Source organism: Bos javanicus, chromosome 29, assembly GCF_032452875.1.
Source record: "Bos javanicus breed banteng chromosome 29, ARS-OSU_banteng_1.0, whole genome shotgun sequence".
In the NCBI taxonomy this organism is placed as follows: Eukaryota; Metazoa; Chordata; class Mammalia; order Artiodactyla; family Bovidae; genus Bos; species Bos javanicus.
In genome coordinates, this window is record NC_083896.1 from 40,933,615 (window position 1) to 40,953,143 (window position 19,529).

The following is a 19,529-nucleotide window of genomic DNA, read 5'->3' on the forward strand; positions in this document are numbered from 1 at the left end:
CCAGGCAAGAGTACTGGAATGGGTTGCCATTTCCTTCTCCAGGGGATCTTCCCAACCCAGGGATTGAACCTGGGTCTCCGCATTGCAGGCAGATGCTTTACCCCCTGAACCACCAGGGTAAGTGAAAGAAGCCAAACATAAAAGAACAAGCGCCATATTATTCCATTTATATAAAATGTTGAGAATAGGCAAATCCATAGAGATAGAAGGCAGATTAATGGTTGCTAGGGATTGGTTGCTAATGAATGGGAAGTGACTGTGTAATGAGAATAAATTTCCATTAGGGATGACAGAAATGTTCTGGAATTAGATACTGGTAATGGTTGAATAAACTAAAAGCTGCTGGAAAGACTAGAATGAAATACATCAAAATGATACCTTTGGCGATTTTTGTGTTTTTGCCACTCTATATTTTCCTGTTTACAATAAGCACATAGTACAGTGATAAATCTCCCTTATCTCTCTTGTCATCGTCTGAAGCTAGCCTCTCAAACTTTCAAGTCCACACAGATCTCCTGTGACCCTGGTAAAATACTGATTCGAATTGAATAGGTCTAGGATGGGGCCTGGGAGTTTGCATTTCTAAAAAAAGCTTCCACAAATGAAGTCACTGCAATGAGAAGCCAGGGCACTACAGCCAGAGAACAGCTGCTGCTCCCTGTAATAAGGGGCTTCCCTGATAACTCAGTTGGTAAAGAATCCGCCTGCAATGCAGGTGGACCCTGGTTCGATTCCCGGGTCTGGAGATCTGCTGGAGAAGGGACAGGCTACCCACTTGAGTATTCTTGGGCTTCCCTTGTGGATAATAATAATAATTCCCTGTAATAAGAGAAAAACCCACACAGCAACAAAGAATCAGCACAGCCAAAAATAAATAAAAGTTAATCTCATCTAGAAAAATATCTTCAAAAAAAAAAATAATAAAACTTCTAAATGATATTGTTACACCAGGACTGCAGACAACCCCTCTTTTCTTTGAGCAGCCAGGCTCCAGAAGTCAACAGTAGGAAGGAGGGGGCGATGGATGGAACAATTCACTGCAGCTGAGACATCAGGATAAAAAGGGCCATTGCTTCCAGATGCCCTCCCCCAGGAACCTATGTAGCGCAGGACATGTTTACACTAAAAAGTTATTCACTGTTTATCCAAAATTCATATGCCACTGACTGTCCTGTAGTTTTACTTGCTGACTCTGGAGCCCTGGCCTGCGTTGGAGAGGGAATGGGCCTGGGATTGCCAGGCAACCTGTGTCTGAGGCCGGTCAAGGCTACTCAAGGCAGCTCGCTCAGTGGTCCTGATGGTCCCCATGGCTTACTCTTCAGCGACCTGCCCTTTGTCATCCACTCCCACTGCTCTCGAGTCTGGCCACCTCCTGAGGAAGGCTTGCTTCGAAGCCTTACACAGACTCAGAGCAGGCTGCCTGGTCCGACCAGGAGGCAGCTTACACAGTCATTACCACAAGGGCTTGGGACCAGGCGGGCTGGGGTTTGAATGGAGACAAGCAGGTTACTTACCTTCTCTCTGGGCTTGACATCCACGTGTCACAGGTGGACAATGCTTCCTATTCCCCAGTTCTGATGATGAGCTGAGATCATTGCTAAAAAGTGCTTAGTGCACTGCCTGGGAAGATCCCCCTGGAGGAGGGCGTGGCAACCCATTCCAGTGTTCTTGCCTGGAGAATCCCATGGACAGAGGAGCCTGGTAAGGCTTCATACAGTCCATAGGGTCACAAAGGGTTGGACGCAACTGAGGGGACAGCACACACACATGCACTGCCTGGAGCCCAGTAAGTGCTGAAGACATAGAAGAAACCATCGTTTCCTGTTCTTTTTTCCTCCTACAATGCCCAGCACAATTTCAGCCAATGGTTAGTGCTTGCTTGAGGAGCTGAACCTCAGCAATCTTCTGGAACAGTGGAGACACGCTACTCTGACCTGCCCGTACATCTCAGCTCCGACTCTAATTCTCTATGACTCAAGGCAAGTCAATTTCTGCCTCTACACTTTGGTTTCTTTGTCTACAGCCTGTGAAACTGCTTACATGCCCATTTGACAGATGAGAAAGCTGAGGCTCCTGACTGGTGGGGAATGCCTAACAGCACCTTGTGCTCTCACAGCCAGTGCAGTCCCCCTTCAAGGCCGCTCTTCCCCCTCCCCTGCCAATTAGCCCCACTCCTGAGCTGGGGGGTTGGGGGGTGTGGATGGGGTCTATGCCTCACCTGGTGGACCTCAGCGGGACACAGTCCATGGGGATGGGGTAACTCGGAGATCCCGGGGTTCTCCCCAGTGCTGTGATGAGTCCTCTCGCTTCGCATCAGTAGTTGGGCCGGCTCTGGCCTATTCCATGCTATTCCGTTGTCACTGGCAGGACGGGGCTTGGTAAAGCTGGATCTGAGTATGTCCCAGCCTCTCTGCCTCTCCTGGTCCCTGTTGTCTTCCTGCAGTAGCCAGAGCTCATGTGTTCATATCTGTGACTGCGGAGTCTGTTTGACCCTTCAGGGATCAGGGCTGCTGTCTCCAGGGTGGAGGTGTCGTCAACTATCTTGCTTCCAGGCCGCAGGCTGGCAGGATCCCTCCACTCCCCTGTCCAGCTATGCCAAGACCTCACCTTTCCTTTCTTGGCTTCTGCCCTGTTCGTACAGTGATTGGCCCAAGAAAGGGGTATGGGCTGGCAGGTGCCCTACACAGAGCCTGGAGGCAGCATCCAGGCCTGGCTGACCCACCTCAGGGCCCCCTGCCAGTGTCCCCAGCCAAGCTGGGTCCCCTCCTTCCTGCCCAGCTGAGACAGGGCCTGGAAGGGCACAGTGGCAGGCCCTCTGTGATGTTCCTGTTGCCACGGTGATCCTAGATGAGAAAGCCATGGCATTCCACCTCTGGAATCTCTATGCATCTGCCCAGCTCTGCTACGTCTGCCCCCAGAGATGGCTCTCTGCTGAGGGGTTCGATCTCTATTGCGTTTAGAGTCTCCTCTGTGCATCCCCCATCCCTCAGACCTCTTTTCAACCCCACTACCTTAACCAATGAGACCTCACCGCTCAGAAACTGACCTCCACTGGAAAGATGACAACAGGTTGGTGGAAAAGGAACAGGATTTAAAATCAAAAGACCCAGTTTCCAATCCCACCCTGGCTCTTTATAACCATGCTACCTTGGACAAAGCAGGCTTGTCCTCTTCTGTGTACGATGTGGATAACAGTGCCCTGCTTAACTATTCTCAGTAATGCCTCTGTGACTTTTCACAGGCTGTTCCCCTGATATGTAATGCATTTTCATTCTTCTCAACTCAGACAAACTCCTACTCATACTTCAAGACCCAGCTCAAATGCTCCCATCTCTGTAAAAGTTTCCCTGACCTCCGTGCACATGGCATAGATATTAGGCCTTGTCCCTCTGTGGTAGAGCTATTTAAGCATTATCCTGGTTTTTATTAACCATGAATTCTTCTTTTAAAACTTAATTGTTTATTTTTGGCTGTGCTGCACGCAGGCTTTCTCTAGTTGCTGGAGCTGGGGCTGCTCTTTGTCGTGGTGCACGGGTTTCTTACTGCGGTGGCTTCTCTTGTTGCGGAGCATGGACTCTAGATTTGTGGGCTCAGTGGTTGTGGCCCTCGGGCTTAGATGCCGCGTGGCATGGGGAATCTTCCCACTAGGGATTGAACTCATATCCCTTGCATTGGCTGACGAATTCTTAACCCCTGGGCCACCAGGGAAGTCCAATCATGAATTCTTGAAGGCAGGAATTGGATTAGGCTCAGTTCTGGCTCCAAAAATGGTTTGTTGACTGACTGTGGAATGGAAAGCAGAAGAGACTGTCACGGATGCGTTTGGGCCCCATCCTTGCAGGGGTCAGTCCTGGGACCTTCGTCCAGGATGGCTTGGGTCAGTGTTCATGGTGGCCTTTCTGTGTGCCCAAGCCATGTCTGCCTGGCTGGGGACATTTACATGACTGAGACCCGGTGGGAAAGACCATGACTTATGCTTGGGGTGTGCGTGTTTTAGGAGTGGGGCGTGACCGAGAGCAGCTGCTCATGGGGTGTCTCTGGGGATGTCCTGGGGCAACTCAGTCAACTGGTCCTGCTGGGATTTGGGACACATTGCCAAGGAACCTGAGGTTCAGGGAAAGGAAGGGAGGACTCCAGTGTCTCCCGACTGCCTCTCCTGGCTCTGTGGCTGCTGGTCAGGGTCAAGGAGATGAAAGTGCCATCCAGTGCCTGTTTCACCATCCACACAGACCAGTGAACCAGGCTTCCCAGGCCAAAGCCAGCTGGTCAAGGGCGCCCTCCAGTGGCCACCACAGTTAGAGGCATGAACCTGATTGCACAAAGGCAAATGGTTCATTTATTCCAACACCGAGAGAGCGTCCTCAGGCCAAGTGTGGTGTCAGGCATATGTTTCTATTTTAATCTTAAATGTTTATTAATCATGTGCTAAATGGAAAGCTCTCCCTCTTGAGTGTTGTCGTGTGTCGGTGGGGGAAGAGGGAATACAAGGAAGGAAAAAAATTCTCTCACAGCAGTGATCCTCAACCCACACCATCCACTAGACTCACCTTCGGAACTTGGAAAATACCAACCACTGGACCCCACCCAGACCAGCTGACTCTGGAGGGCGGGGCAGAGGCGCCAAGGATTTGTGGATGTTCCCCAGGGAGAGTTAACAGACACAAGGACTCTCTTTCCCATCCAACATTCTCACCTGGCTGCTGAGGTCAGCATTATTGTCCCACTTCACAGGTGAGGAGACTGAGGCTCAGGTAAATCTGCCTCTTTCTCCAGTTCAGTTAAAGACAGTGATGGGAAAGATGTCTCCCACAGCACAGGCAGCAGAGATGCAGCAAATACTCCTCAAAGATGGTCCCTGCTCTCTGAAGAGACTCCCTTATAATAGTAATGCTACGGTTGTTTGCTGTGGTTAGAAGAGCACCCAAGGTCACTGTGGAATTGTTTCTTTTTCCAGACAGAGAATTATAAAGGCCAGAATGCCGTGCACAAAAATCACCTGCAGTCTCAGCATCGATAACACTGGGGCGGGGTGTGGGGGTGGGGAGGGAAGGGGAAAGTGAAGGAGAGAGGGAGTGGGCAGGAAGGAGTGGGTTTATTTTAAGGCTCAAGGTCACATTGTAAATCAGGGCTTCGGAATGTGTGGTTGGGAGCCCACTGCCATGATAATTCCCCCAGTGCTTGTTAGACATACAGCATCCCTCAGGTCTCAGAATCAGGCTCTGGAGAAAGATCCTAAGAAGCCACGTATTTAACAAACATTCCAGATTATTCTTACAGCCACCGAAGACCAAGAGCCACTGCTGCTTCAAGCTTTCACTTAATGCAAGAGGAGATATCTCCTAGACCCCATCACTTCCAGCGGCTTAGAGGTCTCACGTATGGATTGATGTATTAAAATGTACGGAACCAGCTGTGGAGATATTAACCAGCCTTCCTTGGGGACCTGGGCACGCACTCCCCTACTGCACGGGCTGGCTGGGAGCCAAGAGCATAAGCACTGCTGTGTCATCTCGCACCAGGCCCTGTCCCCACACAGCAGCCCCCTTGCCCCGCCTTCTTCTACCATGGCTCTAAAGCAACCTATTAACTGGGCCCTGCCAGCCAATCACAGCCCGAATAATCTATAATGTCACCAGCAGCCAATCAGAGCTCTTAACGAGTATATGCAGAATTTTGTCATCTCCCTGAGGGGATGGAGTTATAAAGCAACGCCACCCTTTTCAGAGAGGGACACTGAGGCCTAGGGAGAAGCAGAGGGCCACCCAGGGTCGTCTCCTCAGGTGGCAGAGCCAGGGCTAGAAGCCAGAACTTCTGACTGTGGTCCAGTGTTCTTTCTGGTACCCAAAGTGCTGCAGAAGCCCACAGGGCCTGGGCAAAGTCTCCCCTCTCTTGAGGGCTCCTGGCATTGGAGATAAGGCCCAAGGCCTCCTCTTCCCCACAAGACCTTGCTCTCCCTGCAAGACCTCAGGGATCAGAAACAGACCCCTCAGTTTAGGGCCCGGAGGAAATGGCAGGATGATCAGGGCCCAAGGTGGAGGGAGTCGCCCTCAATTCCAGCCCTGGTCTCAACCCAACCCCCACCCCCCATCCTCCGGAAGGAATTAGAGGGGCCCTGGCTGGACTGTGATGCCTGCTGTTTAAGGGGAGATTATGAGGAGGGGGCCAAGACAAGGGCTCCTTTGTGGAGGGCCTCTGGCTTAGGGAGTCAAGTGACCATATAACACACACGTGGGCAGTGCCAACCTCTAAATGTGGGCAGGGGCACTGGCCCTAGGAATCCAGAGAGTTCCACCAGTCCTGTGGCCAGACCTTTTGTGGGATCGCCTGAACAGCCAGGAGCCCCAACTGTAAGTAAGGGGTTATCCCAGCAGGCTGGGCTAGGGCTCTGAGGACCACTGGGGTGGATGACCCTGCACATGTGCACATGATGGGTACACACAGGTGTGTGGGCACCTGTGTGTCTGTGCAAAGGCCCTGAGGTGGGAGTAACTAACTTAGGGAACACCAGGCACAGAGACGGCCAGTGCGGCTGCACCAGAACAGGTAGGGGGATGGTGGCCAATCATTGCTTCAGAAAATTTTTTTTGAGCACCTCCTATGAGAACTTCCATTCTCAGGAGGGAATAAGCAGTAAACATGCAGATAGCCTGCAAAATATAACCGCGAGTGTAACACAATGTGTTATGTAGAAAAATTGAGCAAGGTGAGAAGAGAGGGCTGGTGGTACTAGGGTGTTATTTCCTGTACGGTGGCTGGGACATCCTTTCTGAGGAAGTGATCTAAAGTGGGAGTGGGCCATACAGTTAGATTAGGAAACGCATCCCCCAGGAATGAGGATCAGCAGGTGGAAAGGCCCTGGGGTCACCATTCAGTAACGTCTCTACCATTCAAGCTCTGTTCTGGGCACTGGGGACAGGGTGATGGCCAAGGCTGACCATGTCCCTTACCAGTTCTCACTCCAGGGTGGCTGGCATATTGGGGGGGTGGGGGCCACTGAACATGATGGGCTTAGAACACAGGAAGGAGCCCATGCTTAGGTTTTTGGACACTTGTGTTGCTACCTTTGTAGCACAATTAAAAGGCACAGACTTCTGTGTGCCCTCCATGCCAAGGCTAAGGACATCGCCTGAGCTCAATTTCCTAGCTTCTTGGAGGGTATCTTCCAGGGTCCAGATGAGAAAACTGAGGCCTAGAGCATGGAAGGGTCACTCATGAGTCCTGGACAGACTCTGAAGAGGTCCCTGCTACCTCCTGCCCACCCCCACCAGTATCCCGCTCTGTCTGTCCAGCAGGACCCAAGCCCACCTCCTGCAGCCCAGTGCCTGGCCATGACCGTCACCTACTCGAGCCAAGTGGCCAATGCCCGTTTAGGCTCCTTCTCCCGCTTGCTGCTGTGCTGGCGAGGCAGCATCTACAAACTGCTCTATGGCGAGTTTCTCATCTTTCTGCTCTGCTACTACATCATCCGCTTCATTTACAGGTTCGGGGGAACAGGGGGGACACCTCCAAGGCTTGGAGCTCCGAGGACCTCAGCGATCTAGGAGGCCAATGCACAGAGACCTATAAGGCTGCGCTAAGCTTGTGGAAAAGCCCTAGGGCCAGGGGCTGGGGACCTGGGGGCTGGGGAGAAGAAAGGAGACAGCCTGGGAGGGAAACGCAGTACAGGTCAGAGCATCTCAGAAACCCTTTCCTCCATCCCAGGGAGGGCCCTTATCTGGTCCCATCCAGTTAGCCGGTTTTCCTGAATCCCACATGGTTTCTCTCACAGGCCCAGACCATGCTCTTTTTTTTCCCCAATACAAACATTTATTTAAGCAATATAGCAATATATTCTGTGGTCAATAAAACTACAAAATATATAATAGCATTTTTAATGAGAAAAGCATTAATGATGACAATGAATTGAAAAATACCAAATACATAAATTTCTTGAGTTCATAAGGATAATACTAATAACAGAGCACATTTGTTTTCTTTGGTTGTTACTGCTGCTGCTAAGTCACTTCAGTCGTGTCCAACTCTGTGTGACCCCATAGACGGCAGCCACCAGGCTCCCCCATCCCTGGGATTCTCCAGGCATGAACACTGGAGTGGGTTGCCATTTCCTTCTCCAATGCAGGAAACTGAAAAGTGAAAGTGAAGTCGCTCAGTCGTGTCCTACTCTTCTCGACCCCATGGACTGCAGCCTACCAGGCTCCTCCATCCATGGGATTTTCCAGGCAAGAGTACTGGAGTGGGGTGCCATTACTAGGGCACCAATATACTTTAGAAAATTAGGCTTTATTTTTTAGAGCAGTTTTACAGTAGTAGCAAGACTGAGCAGAAGGTACAGAGAATTCACATGTACCCCACCCCCTCCTGCCACACACACAGCCTTCCCCACTATCAACATCCTACCAGAGAGTGGGATGTCTGTGATAATAGATGAACCCACACTGACACCTCATTATCACCCAAAGTCCATAGTTTACGTTAGGGTTCCTCCTTGGTGATGTACACTCTATGGGTTTGGACAAATGTGTAATGACTTGCATCCACCATTACAGTGTCGTACAGACCAGGAATCGAACCTGGGCCCCTGTATTGGGAGTGGAAGTCTTAGCCACTGGACCACCAGGGAAGTCCCTCAACCTGCTTTCAAACAACTGTCTTTTGGATCCTTTAAAAGGGTCGGCAGTGCCTAAAACTGACTCCTTCAGCAGGACCTACCTTCCTTGACCTCAAAGAAAACCTCCTGAGGGTTTCTCCTCCAGGGATGGAGCAGAGGCCCCTTTGGGGTTTGGGAGAAAGAAGAGGGACCCAGCTCAGGCCAGAGGAGGGGCCCCAGGCAGGCCAATGAGAGACAGGGAGGAAATGAGGCTATCACTGTCTTATCCTGGGACTGGCCAGACCTGGGACGGGTCTCAGCCATCTCCTCCTAGTGTCTACACATCTTTACCCCAACCCCTCCCTCCCCCAGGATGGCCCTCACAGATGAACAGCAAGTGATTTTTGAGAAGCTGACTCTGTATTGCGACAGCTACATCCAGCTCATCCCCATCTCCTTCGTGCTGGGTGAGCTCCCCTTTCCGCGCGTGGGGGTCCCGGTGGCTTCTCCAGGCTCCAGACAGGCAGATCACGAGGAGCTCCTGGGAAGGCCAGTTGCACGTCAGTGCCTCTCGGTGGTTCAGGGGAATGGAAAGCCTGCAGCCAGAGGGACTGACGTTAGGCATTAGGAAGGATGTCCGGCTACGAGCACATGAGATCCCACTTTCTGAGGGCAGTGCTGATGTTATAGTAGTCTCTGGAGCCTTATGCAGGAGGGGAGGGATCTGGCGGATTTCCGGGAAAGCCAGTGGGGCCACAGAGAGAACTCCTGGCTCTCGTGCCTTCACACAAGGCTCTGATGGTCTCTCCTTCCCGAGCGCCTTCCAGCAGGGTTGGGGCTGGGTTCAGCCAATTAGAAGGATGGAGAAACCGAGGCATCGCCCTCGCTGGGCTCCGGCCGCAGCGTGGGCCTTCGCCCCTCGCCCCCCACACCTCTCTGCCCAGGCTTCTACGTGACGCTAGTCGTGACCCGCTGGTGGAACCAGTATGAGAACCTGCCTTGGCCCGACCGCCTCATGAACCTGGTGTCGTCCTTCGTTGAGGGCAAGGACGAGCAAGGCCGGATGCTGCGGCGCACGCTCATGCGCTATGCCAACCTAGGCAACGTGCTCATCCTGCGCAGCGTCAGCGCTGCAGTCTACAAACGCTTTCCCAGCCCACAGCACCTGGTGAAAGCAGGTGGGCGGGGCCAGAGGGTGATAGGGGCGGAGCCGCAGCTGAAGATGGGTGGAGTCAGAGGTCCCTGGGCTGAGGATTGGGTGGGACCAGAGGTGGGGTGGGGTCGAGATCTGGTAGGCGGGGACCTGAATTGGGCGGGGCGGAGTAAGGGGTCTGAAAGTGGGTAGAGGCCAGGAACCAACTCGCAGAGGACAGGGGTTTGAGACAGGGCTAAGGACTCATGGAGGGATGAAGCTTCGAAGAGTGAGGGTTGAGGCCCCCAGCGGGGCTTCGGGAACTAGTGAGGACCCGGAGTCTACCTCCGTCTGCTCTTTCGCTTCCTGGTGTCCGGTTTCCATCCTGTATGTCACCAACCTCTGTCTCTGGCTTGTCTGGCCAGATCCTGGTTAATAAGACAGATCCCTCTCACGTCTTCAGCCCAGAGTATCACAGAGTAGAAATTCAGTGATTATTTGTTGAGAGAAGGAGGATGGCAAAGAAGCTCTGAGGTCCCTGTGGGCTCAGCAGGGACTTGGTCTTGAACTCTGGACCCCAGGGCCTGGCCAGCCACCCCTTCTGCAGCTTCTCCTACCCACTGTCTTCTCCACTCTCCTGCAGGCTTCATGACACCCTCGGAACACAAGCACTTACAAAAACTGAGCTTACCACACAACTCGTTCTGGATGCCCTGGGTGTGGTTTGCCAACTTGTCAACAAAGGCATGGATTGGAGGTCGAATTCGGGACCCTATCCTGCTCCAGAGCCTGCTCAACGTGAGCCCATTACATTGATGGGGCTAATGCGGAGCAGGCAGGGTCCTACCCCATGAGGAACAGGTTTCCTACAAAGAGAAGGCTTGAGCCCCTGAGGGTCTTCCCAGAGCCTGCCTTGGGACTGTAAGATCTCTTCCAACAGGATTCCATAGCCCAAGGTGGCTGCTTTTCAATTTCCGCTCCCATCCTCTCTCTAAAGTGGACTCCAAGATCCTGGTTCCTTTTTGATAGTTGAGGAGGCTGAGGCACAGAGAGGTTAAGTGCGCTGCCCATGACCACACAGCCAGGGTCGAGCTCCAGACCCTGGTATTTGGGGATGAGCTGGGGGCTGAGCCTGGAGAGCAGGTGGTGGTCAAGTCTCCAACCCTTCTTCCTGCTCCCCTAGGAAATGAACACCTTGCGTACTCAGTGTGGACAGCTGTATGCCTATGACTGGATCAGTATCCCACTGGTGTACACTCAGGTGAGGACTGGACTGGCGAAGCTGTCCCTTTGTGAGATTGAGAAGACCCAGGGAGCAGCCTGTGATGGGAAGGGCTCACTTAGAGACTGAAGAAGAGGCTTCCTCTGGGAGTCACGCCTGGACTCTGCAGGGTCTTTTTAGTGCCAAGTTCAGAGCTCGGGCCCCTGCCTGGTCCAGGCAGTGGAGGCAATGTGATTACCCCCATTTGATTTAATTTTTTTTTTTTAATCTTTGACTGTGCTGCAAGGACTATGGGATATTAGTTCCCTGTCCTGGAATGAACCCAGCCCCTCAGCAATAAGAGCGTGGAGTCCTAACCACTGGACTGCCAGGGAATCCCCTCCCCATTTTAAAGACGAGATCACGGAGACCCAAAGTCACACGAATGTCCAATTCAGGGCAAGGCCTGTCCTCCCAGCCTAGGAAGTGGCCTGATCCCACAGTCCCCACCCAGCCCATAGCTGCCGCTCCCTCCCTTCCCTCCCAGGTGGTGACCGTGGCAGTATACAGCTTCTTCCTGGCTTGCCTGATTGGGCGGCAGTTTCTGAACCCAGCCAAGGCCTACCCCGGCCACGAGATGGACCTCGTTGTACCCCTCTTCACGTTCCTGCAGTTCTTCTTCTATGCCGGCTGGTTGAAGGTAAGCCTCCCTGGGACAAGGCTGGCTGTGGCCCAAGGGTCATGGCCAACCAGGAGAGGAGGGTCCCTACATTGTGGCTTTGGAGACAGTAGTCAGGCAGGAAGGACATCATTGAGGGGACGGAGGGGTGGAAATGGCAAGAGCCCGGGTTTAGGGTGGGAGCAAGGCAGCAGGGGGTTCCACCTGAGGATTTCCGGAACCTCATTTACCCTTGAGGTGGCAGAGCAGCTCATCAACCCATTTGGAGAGGATGACGATGACTTTGAGACCAACTGGATTGTCGACAGGAGCTTGCAGGTATGAGGGGAGGAAGAGAATCTGTCCCCTGGACCCAGGGAGGGGGCCCTACAGTTCTGTGAATTGCCCTCCAACCATTCATTCCCAGGATTCTCAGTCTAACTTCTGAAGCTATAGGTAGCATAAGTCTCTTCATTTCAGAAGAAGGGCATCTGAGGCCCAAAGAGAGAGAAGTGACCCCTCCAAACTGTTATTTGCTCATTTGTGTCCGACTCTGCAACCCCAAGGACTGTAGGCCGCCAGGCTCCTCTGTCCATGGAATTCTCCAGGCAAGAATACTAAAGTGGATTGCTATTCCCTTCTCCAGGGGATCTTCCCAACCCAGGGATCAAACCTGGGTCTCCCACATTGCAGGCAGATTCTTTACCATCTGAGCCACCAGTGACCTCTCCAAGTCACCTGGCAAATTCATGGTCAGTTAGGGCTTACCTTTCTGTTGGACTTCTTCTGTCCCTCATGACCAGGTGTCCCTATTGGCTGTAGACGAGATGCACCAGGACTTGCCACCGATGGAGAGAGATATGTACTGGAATGAGCCAGAACCACATCCTCCCTACACAGCCGCTTCTGCCCAGTCCCGTCGACCCTCCTTTTTTGGCTCCACCTTCAACATCAGGTGGGAAGTGCCAGGGAGCCACTTCAGTGGGTATAAAACTCCAAAAGCAAGTGTCTGCTTAATTAAGAGCTTAGAGCTAGTTAATACATGTGCATGCTCAGTTGCTCAGTCAAGCCTGACTCTTTGTGACCCCATGGACTGTAGCCCACCAGGCTCCTCTGTCCGTGGCATTTTCCAGGCAAGAATACTGGAGTGGATTGCCATTTCCTCCTCCAGGGGATCTTCCAGACCCAGGAATTGAACCCATGTCTCCTGCATTGGCTCTTTACCACTGAGCCACCAGGGAAGCCAGTTAATGCCTATTGGGTGTCTTACTAAGTGCTGGGCATTGTACCATGCTCTTTATATATATATATATGTAAGCTATTCTGTTGTTGTTCCACTAACCTTGGTTTGTTATCTCTAGTTTTTAGATGATTAAGTCCAGGTTCAGAGCGTTTAAATCAGTTGCCCAACCCAAGGTCACATAGCTAGCAAGCAGCACAGGTGAGCCAGGTACGTCTGGTTCCAGCTCCGTACCCTAACACTTATCTTGTGCTGTGTAAGGACTCTTAAAGCTATAAGGGCCCTTAGGTACTTCCAGTCAAACCCCTCTGTGTCCAGAGTTGGAAACTGAGGCTGAGAGAGAGAAGGGACTTACTGAAGGGCAGTCAGTGGTTAGTGATGCAGCTATGTCAGGGCCTGGTTCCTGACTCTGGCTTAGAACTCTTGTTTTCTAATAAGCTGGGGTGGAATGAAGAGTGGGAGTGGGGTTCCCTGGGCAAGGGAGCAAGCAGGAGGTTGGGTCAATCACAGGCACCTTCTGAGTAGACTTCTTGCTACAGAATATAGGCCTCATGTCATCCACAGCAGCCACACTTTGTCCTGCATGGGTCCTGTTTCCCTGATTTGGTTAGAATCTATCTAGAGTTGTACCTGGGCCAGTGGGCCAAGGGGCTGCCCCCAGATAGCTCTGTCTCCCCAGGATGACAGTGTGTGGGTGTGTGTGGCGGGGGGTACTTTGGAGAGTGTTCGCTGCATCTCAGGGTCCATCCCATCAAGGTTTTCTGCCGCAGGATTAAAAGCACTGTTCTTTTTCTAAGAACCAAATATCCTATTAAGCTGTCAGTAGAATTAGCTAGAGTCCAGTTTGTGTAAGGAAGGTTTGGATAAGTGATCAAATGATTAAGGATGGAGGCTTGCTTAGGTCAGAAACGTTGCTGGAGGTCGCCTCTGAGTTCTCCATGGACTGTGCTCCAGCAGCTGGGGAAGGTAGATAACAGACTAATAACACATAGACTTGCCTACAAGAAGCACAGTTTAGTGAGGGAGCTCAAATCTGGGGCCCAGTCTCTGATACAAGGTATAAAGTACTGGATGCCTGGGTAAGGGACAGAGGATAGAACAGAGATCACCTTTGGCCACCTGAGAGGTGGCCTCCAGCTGGACTAGGACCTGGACCCTGAAGCATGGGGAGAATCTGGACATGGGCCAGGGCAGCCACATTCTTCGGTAGGTAGGTTTTCCCTTGCAGAGTAAAGGCTTTAGGTTCCCAGGAAGTCAGGTTTTTCCCCATACCTGGGGACTGCCAGTTGATTGCCTGGAATGATGGGTTTTAAAAGGAAAATGTGAGTGCTGAAGAGGAAGTCCTTAAATACCTGGCTGGGAAGTTTGGACATTAACAGGGACAAGAGGTGAGCTCAGCCAGGAGGGATTAATTGAGAGGCACAGGATGGATCAGCAGAGAGGTGAGTCTAAGGTGAGGTGAGGAAGACTGTGTTCTGGGCCTGGGGCCAGAGGGAGGGAGATGGGAGGGTAAAGGAGAAGTCACATCAGGCTTCAGGCCATTAACCCTCCACTAAATCCGAGTCTTCTGTTTGTTTCTAGTCTGGATAAGGAAGACATGGAGTTTCAGCCAGATCTAGAGGAGCAGGAGGGTGCTCACTCTGGCATCATTGGCCGCTTCCTAGGGCTGCAATCCCTCGACCGCCAGTCCCCTAGGACAAACTCAAAGACCAAACTACTGTGGCCCAAGAAAGAAGTCCTTTCACATGAGAACCAGCCCAAGAACCTTGGAGGGGCCGGACAGAACACTAGTGACCAGGAAGACAGCAAGGCCTGGAAGGGGGAAGATGTTTTCAAGTCTGCGGTGCTCTACGGAAGGTCAGGCTACCACAGTGCCCCACAGACACCCCTCAGCCACACCCCTATGGTCTTTCCACCTGGACAGTCAGCACCCTCAAGTCTTCGCAGAATCTCGGGCATAGATGACCCTGTCAAAGATCAAAGCCTTCAGCCTGCAACCCCCAGGTCCAAGAAGAGTTTTGAATTGCTCCCAGAGAATGCTGGGGCCTCAACGGAGCACCCAGAAGTTATTCACATGAGAAGGAAAACTGTCGAGTTTAACCTGATGGACATGTCAGAGGCCCCTGAACATCTCAGAGAACCGCACTTGGGACAATCGACAAGCAACATACACACTATACTCAAAGATCATGGAGATCCTTACTGGGACTTGGAAAACAGGTCTGTCCTCTACTCAAACCAGGGTCACTGACCCCTCAGCTCCCCAGGGGTGATCCTCACCAGCTTCCCTTGCTCTGAATCCCACCTTTCGTTCACAATTCTCTTGTGGTTCTGTGGTGGCTGGGGCATGCCGCACTGGCTTGGGATACACACCTGGCTGCCACAGCAGACCCATGGAAAAGTGTTGGGCGACTTTTGCTTTTTACCCGAGAGGCTGGCATCACCAGGACTTCTCTGGGGCCCAGGTATAGGAAGGTGAGGTGGTACTGACAGGAATGATGTCAAAGGGCCATGAGGCCAGGTTTAAGACGGGCAGATGTTACCAGTGGACCCAGCTCACTTTAAGCAGGGGTGGCAAACACATGGGGCAGAATTCAGGACTCTAAGCTGTAGCCCAAGAACTCAACTTACTGCCCAGGCTTAGCTGGGAAGTCACATACGAGCTCTGCCCCCTAACCGTTAACAGGGGTCCTAAAGCACTTTTGAGTATACCGTCCACAACCCTGAGAAATGGCAGATAAGGTGGGGGAATCCAGATCCATTGGGGCATCTTATGCTTTGGGGACCTCACTGAAGACTTCTAAACTTAAATGAGCTCTTCCTGTTTTGAGGTCAACCTAAAGCTGTTGCAATACCACCAGAGGTTTCCTTTTATTCCAGATTTCCTGGACATCCACTCACCCAGTTAGATCCATACTACCCCACCCCCAATCACCATGTGAGAGGAGGTATAACTTCCCATTTCTGGATTCTCAAAGCAGTTCTTCTGTGGTCATAATACATAGCTTTGAAAACATTTAACAAATCACTGTGGCTGGTTGAGAGGATAATATAGCTGGCTAGCAAGGACTCTGCCGTCTTCCAACACTATTCACTGGTAGATATTTAAGATGTCTTAATTTTTGCCCTCCTACTGCAGCTACTATCATACTGAAATGAAGGTATCTTTCTATACTCATGTAAACTTTCTCAAATTCTCACTAGGGATGAAGCACATTCCTAGCCTGCTTCCTCCAAAGGGGATGCTCCACCGGCCTGGTCCTACCTGCGTGTACACCAGCAGGACACTGATCCAGTCATAGGCATATAGCTGTCCACACCGAAGAGTATGTTTCTATGACAGCCTGAAATAAATGGTTAGCTTCATGGATAACAAAAATCAGTAGTTGCAATTCTACTTGAAGCCTTAAAATGCTTTTTGTACATATAAATTGTGAAAGCTAGAGCTGCTGGAAACACAGAATACCTAATTCAGAATCAGGAGTCCTTAAGTTCTGTGAATTGAATACACTCAAGCCTTGATACCCTTCCCAAACTAAGGAATTTAATAAATAAATACAAATCCTCCTCGGTGTTCCATTTTGATTAGCATGACTGAACCATGGTGGCACTTACACGTTCAATCAAGATGACCTAGATACTTTTCCAGCCCATCCCAAAAACTCAAGAGACAACAACTGGGTACCAAATTACTTTATTTGAAGGAATGGTACTAAAGGAAGAACTTAAGTAGATGTTTTGTTACAACTTATAGAAAAGATGAAGGTAACCCAAATATGCATGCACTGCCTTGGTGACCAGGGAAGTCACCCCTGTGGCTGTGGGAAACCAGCCTGAGGCTTAGCTCTCACTGTGTCCCAGGGTGTGCTTGTCAAAGAGGTACTCTGCCATGCCAGATCCAGGGGCCCCCATCTTGCGCAGGTTGGTTATGTGGTCACCCAATTCTTTGATGGCTTCCACCTGCTCATTCAGGTAATGAGTCTCAATGAAATCACACAGCTGAAAAAGAGAACGGGCAAGAAAGTTATTGGTAAGCCTCCCCAGCCCCTCAGGCAACTGTCTCCTCCATTTACTCCCAGGTGTCAGTGTACTCACATGGGGATCATTTTTTTCAGTGGCCAGTTTGTGCAGTTCCAGTAGTGACTGATTCACACTTCTCTCCAAGCACAGTGCACATTCCATTGCAGTCAGCCCATTCTCCCAGTCATCACGGTCTGGTTTCTGAACGAGAGGAGCTTAGGTCAGTGTACCTGCAACCTCTACATAAAAACGCCAAACCAGCAAGCATCTAGTGTGTAACAAACAACTGCGACTGGCAAAAGGAAGCGCGCCAAGGTCCCCCTGACAACGGTTTCCAATTTAATATCCTGGCCCACTTTAGCTTAAATGGTAAGCTTGAAAAAGCACAAAAGACTAAAGCCCAATGTCTCATCTAACCATGACAACTGCTGGCATCAGGGATTTCTGATACTCGAGGATTGCTAAGACAACCCAAGGATCTTTCGTTTACCTTGATATCCTGAAGGAAGATTCGGCCGCCTCGCTGGTTCTGCAGCTTCATCAGTCTCTCAGCATGTTCCCTCTCCTCATGAGATTGGTGAAGAAAGTATTTGGCAAAGTTCTTCAAAGCCACATCATCACGGTCAAAATAGTACGACTGAAAGTAGAACATGAACATGTTAGACCCAAAAGAAGGCAGTCTGCTAGCTGGTTTCTCAAAACCCAGCAAGGCTCTGAGCCTAAGGAGACTGGAGTAGGGTGTGTTCCTGGATTGAACAATAACTCATTTTTACTCTGAAACACAAAAATGAAACTTGGTCCTTGAAACTGAAGTTTGCTTCCTGTAGAATAGCATGGGAACTGTCTCTACCACGGAACTCTTATTAAACACTTCTGTTAGTGCAAAGTACCCTGCACTACTAGTGCCTTCTCTGAACAATCCTTGTTCAAACTTGAGCTATCAGCTTACAGCAGGCTGATGGACTTCTAAAATTATCCCATGTAGGCAAGGTAACAGTTTCCGGAAACGCTGCTGCACACTTAATGCTAAATATATTGCCAGTAGAATAGAAAAATTTGATTCCGTTTTACATCCTTGCAGTATTCAGGTGTTCCTAAAATGGAATGACAGTCACAGAGATCCAGGCCTGTTCCAAACCCACCTACAACATATCTATTCCTGGATGATTTGCACAACGCTGGCGGTTAAGACAATTCTAACTAAAACTCTTATCACATCGCCTAAAACAAGGATTTTGGAAAACTGATTTCACGCATTAATGCATGGGAAAATATCTGGCCCCGTAACTGTTGGTAGGTGGACTTTATCCAAGAACTGAGGGTTCAACTACGCCACAACCCTTACACACAAAAAAGATAAATTAACTAGCCGGGCGCAAGGACGGGTGACTTAGAAAGCGCCAGTGTCGGCAGAAGGGGAGATTTCTAGATATGCTTCCATTTAAGTGGGACTTAAGAGATAAGCAGAGCAGAGAGGTGCGGCCGATTCTTCTGCCCAAGAGATAAACCACTTCGCGCCAGCCCCCAGAGCTGGCTGGACACCATTACCCAGAAGGCCCCGCCGCACTCAGGAGGGTGGGAGCTTAACCTCCTAACGCCACCCCCCCCTCATCACGTGATCGGGGGCACAAGAAGGGATGGAAATGCTCAAGTCCACTCTCCAAACTGCAGGATCGTACTGGTGGCCAGCGTAGCAACCCCGTAAGGAAACTCAGCTCCCTTTAAACAAAAAATGGTGCGCAGAACCGGCCCTGGCCTATGAGGGAGCACTCCCAGGAGACAACTGCTCAGAATTTCTGCGCATAAGTCCTCGGGGATTTGGAGCAACCTCCATTTTCCAGGAAGGGCGCAAGGAGGCGGGAGACCGGAGGTGGGAAGCTGGCGGGAAGCTAGCTGGAGACGGGAGGGCCCGCCGGGAGCCACACCCCCACCCCCACCCCCACCCCGCCCCGCCACCCGGGGATGCCGCGCCCGCCTCCCGCCGGCCAGCCCGCGCTCACCATGGACAGGTAGACATAGGAGGCGTAGAGCTCCAGGTTGATCTGGCGGTTGATGGCGGCCTCCGAGTCCTGGTGGTAGTTCTGGCGCACCTGCGAGGGGGATGCGGTCGTCATGGTGGGCGGCTGAAAACGGGCGGTGGTGGTGGTGGTGGCGGCGACGGCCGAGCGGCACTGGAGCGGTGGCGGGGACCTTGGGCCGGTCGGAGGGCGCTGTCAAGTGGTGACGAGGGCTGGCTCTGAGTGGCCGGCCGGGGTAGGGGGGGACGAGCAGCCGGGTTCCGTTCAAGCACTGTTGAAGCAGGAAACCGCGGCGACTCTCCGCTAAGACTGTGGCGCAGGTGGCCGTCGCCCGCCTCTTATAGCCGGAGCGGGCGTCAGCCCCGCCGCGGCCAATCACGCTGCCCGCCCGCCGAGCCCCGCCCCTTCCGGTGCAAGCGCGGCTCCGACCAGCTGGGATGTTGGGCTGGGGGAGGGGAGGGACGGAGGCGGGGGTGGTGGTGGGGCCTGGGGGCCTTGAAGGCCTCTGTTTGTTGTTTGCGGCGTTAGGCGTGTTCCAAGGGGTTGGAGGAGACCTAATTGGGGCGGGGGGCAGGAAGCCCAGCCCGGAGCCCTGACCCCGATGGCGTCCTGGGGTCTAGGAAACGACGGGAAACTGCCCCTGATCCCAGGGGCGTCGGGGCGAATCCGAGGT

At 51.9% G+C, this 19,529-nt stretch overlaps 3 protein-coding genes across 9 annotated transcripts in view; 1 reads left to right on the top strand and 2 right to left on the bottom strand.

Annotated features, from left to right (window-relative positions):
- RAB3IL1 (RAB3A interacting protein like 1) overlaps positions 1 to 2,821 on the bottom strand; it is a 47,761-nt gene extending 44,940 nt beyond the window's left edge. Inside the window, exons 1-2 of one of the 3 annotated variants that reach the window (XM_061406624.1) lie at positions 2,219 to 2,794; positions 1,515 to 1,672 (exon numbers count right to left, since the gene is read on the bottom strand). In XM_061406624.1, the coding sequence (XP_061262608.1) occupies positions 1,515 to 1,534 (20 nt within the window). In that variant the 5' untranslated portion in view covers positions 1,535 to 1,672; positions 2,219 to 2,794. Of the gene's footprint in view, positions 1 to 1,514; positions 1,673 to 2,218 lie in introns of all 3 variants that reach the window. The other 2 variants (XM_061406625.1, XM_061406623.1) reach the window with 2 other exon arrangements.
- Positions 2,822 to 2,880: 59 nt separating this feature from the next.
- On the top strand, positions 2,881 to 16,702 carry BEST1 (bestrophin 1). 5 transcript variants are annotated; one of them, XM_061406633.1, is made up of 12 exons: positions 2,881 to 3,069; positions 5,265 to 5,398; positions 7,293 to 7,480; positions 8,960 to 9,054; positions 9,532 to 9,765; positions 10,363 to 10,517; positions 10,903 to 10,980; positions 11,468 to 11,620; positions 11,837 to 11,917; positions 12,382 to 12,533; positions 14,400 to 15,038; positions 16,023 to 16,702. In XM_061406633.1, exons 3-12 carry the CDS (start codon positions 7,329 to 7,331, stop codon positions 16,039 to 16,041), a joined length of 1,758 nt encoding a protein of 585 aa, XP_061262617.1. In that variant the 5' UTR covers positions 2,881 to 3,069; positions 5,265 to 5,398; positions 7,293 to 7,328; the 3' UTR covers positions 16,042 to 16,702. The 5 variants fall into 5 exon arrangements, with proteins under 5 accessions (XP_061262617.1, XP_061262613.1, XP_061262612.1 ...); XM_061406629.1 differs by having other exon boundaries at positions 5,265 to 6,347; positions 14,400 to 16,702; XM_061406628.1 differs by having other exon boundaries at positions 14,400 to 16,702.
- FTH1 (ferritin heavy chain 1) lies at positions 16,495 to 19,233 on the bottom strand. Its single transcript, XM_061406634.1, has 4 exons — positions 18,839 to 19,233; positions 17,329 to 17,475; positions 16,914 to 17,039; positions 16,495 to 16,817 (listed from the first exon to the last, which is right to left on the bottom strand). Exons 1-4 carry the CDS (start codon positions 18,950 to 18,952, stop codon positions 16,659 to 16,661), a joined length of 546 nt encoding a protein of 181 aa, XP_061262618.1. The 5' UTR covers positions 18,953 to 19,233; the 3' UTR covers positions 16,495 to 16,658.
- Between the last annotated feature and the right edge of the window lie 296 nt (positions 19,234 to 19,529).

Bases quoted from the DNA above. Each gene is read 5' to 3' on its own strand.
- BEST1 (XM_061406629.1), top strand. From the start codon at position 7,329: ATGACCGTCACCTACTCGAGCCAAGTGGCCAATGCCCGTTTAGGCTCC. The intron at 9,055-9,531 runs GTGAGCTCCCCT...CTCTCTGCCCAG, and splicing joins CCCCATCTCCTTCGTGCTGG to GCTTCTACGTGACGCTAGTC. The intron at 10,518-10,902 runs GTGAGCCCATTA...CTGCTCCCCTAG, and splicing joins TGCTCCAGAGCCTGCTCAAC to GAAATGAACACCTTGCGTAC.
- FTH1 (XM_061406634.1), bottom strand. From the start codon at position 18,952: ATGACGACCGCATCCCCCTCGCAGGTGCGCCAGAACTACCACCAGGAC. The intron at 17,476-18,838 runs GTGAGCGCGGGC...TTCTACTTTCAG, and splicing joins CCTATGTCTACCTGTCCATG to TCGTACTATTTTGACCGTGA. The intron at 17,040-17,328 runs GTAAACGAAAGA...CCTCTCGTTCAG, and splicing joins TCTTCCTTCAGGATATCAAG to AAACCAGACCGTGATGACTG.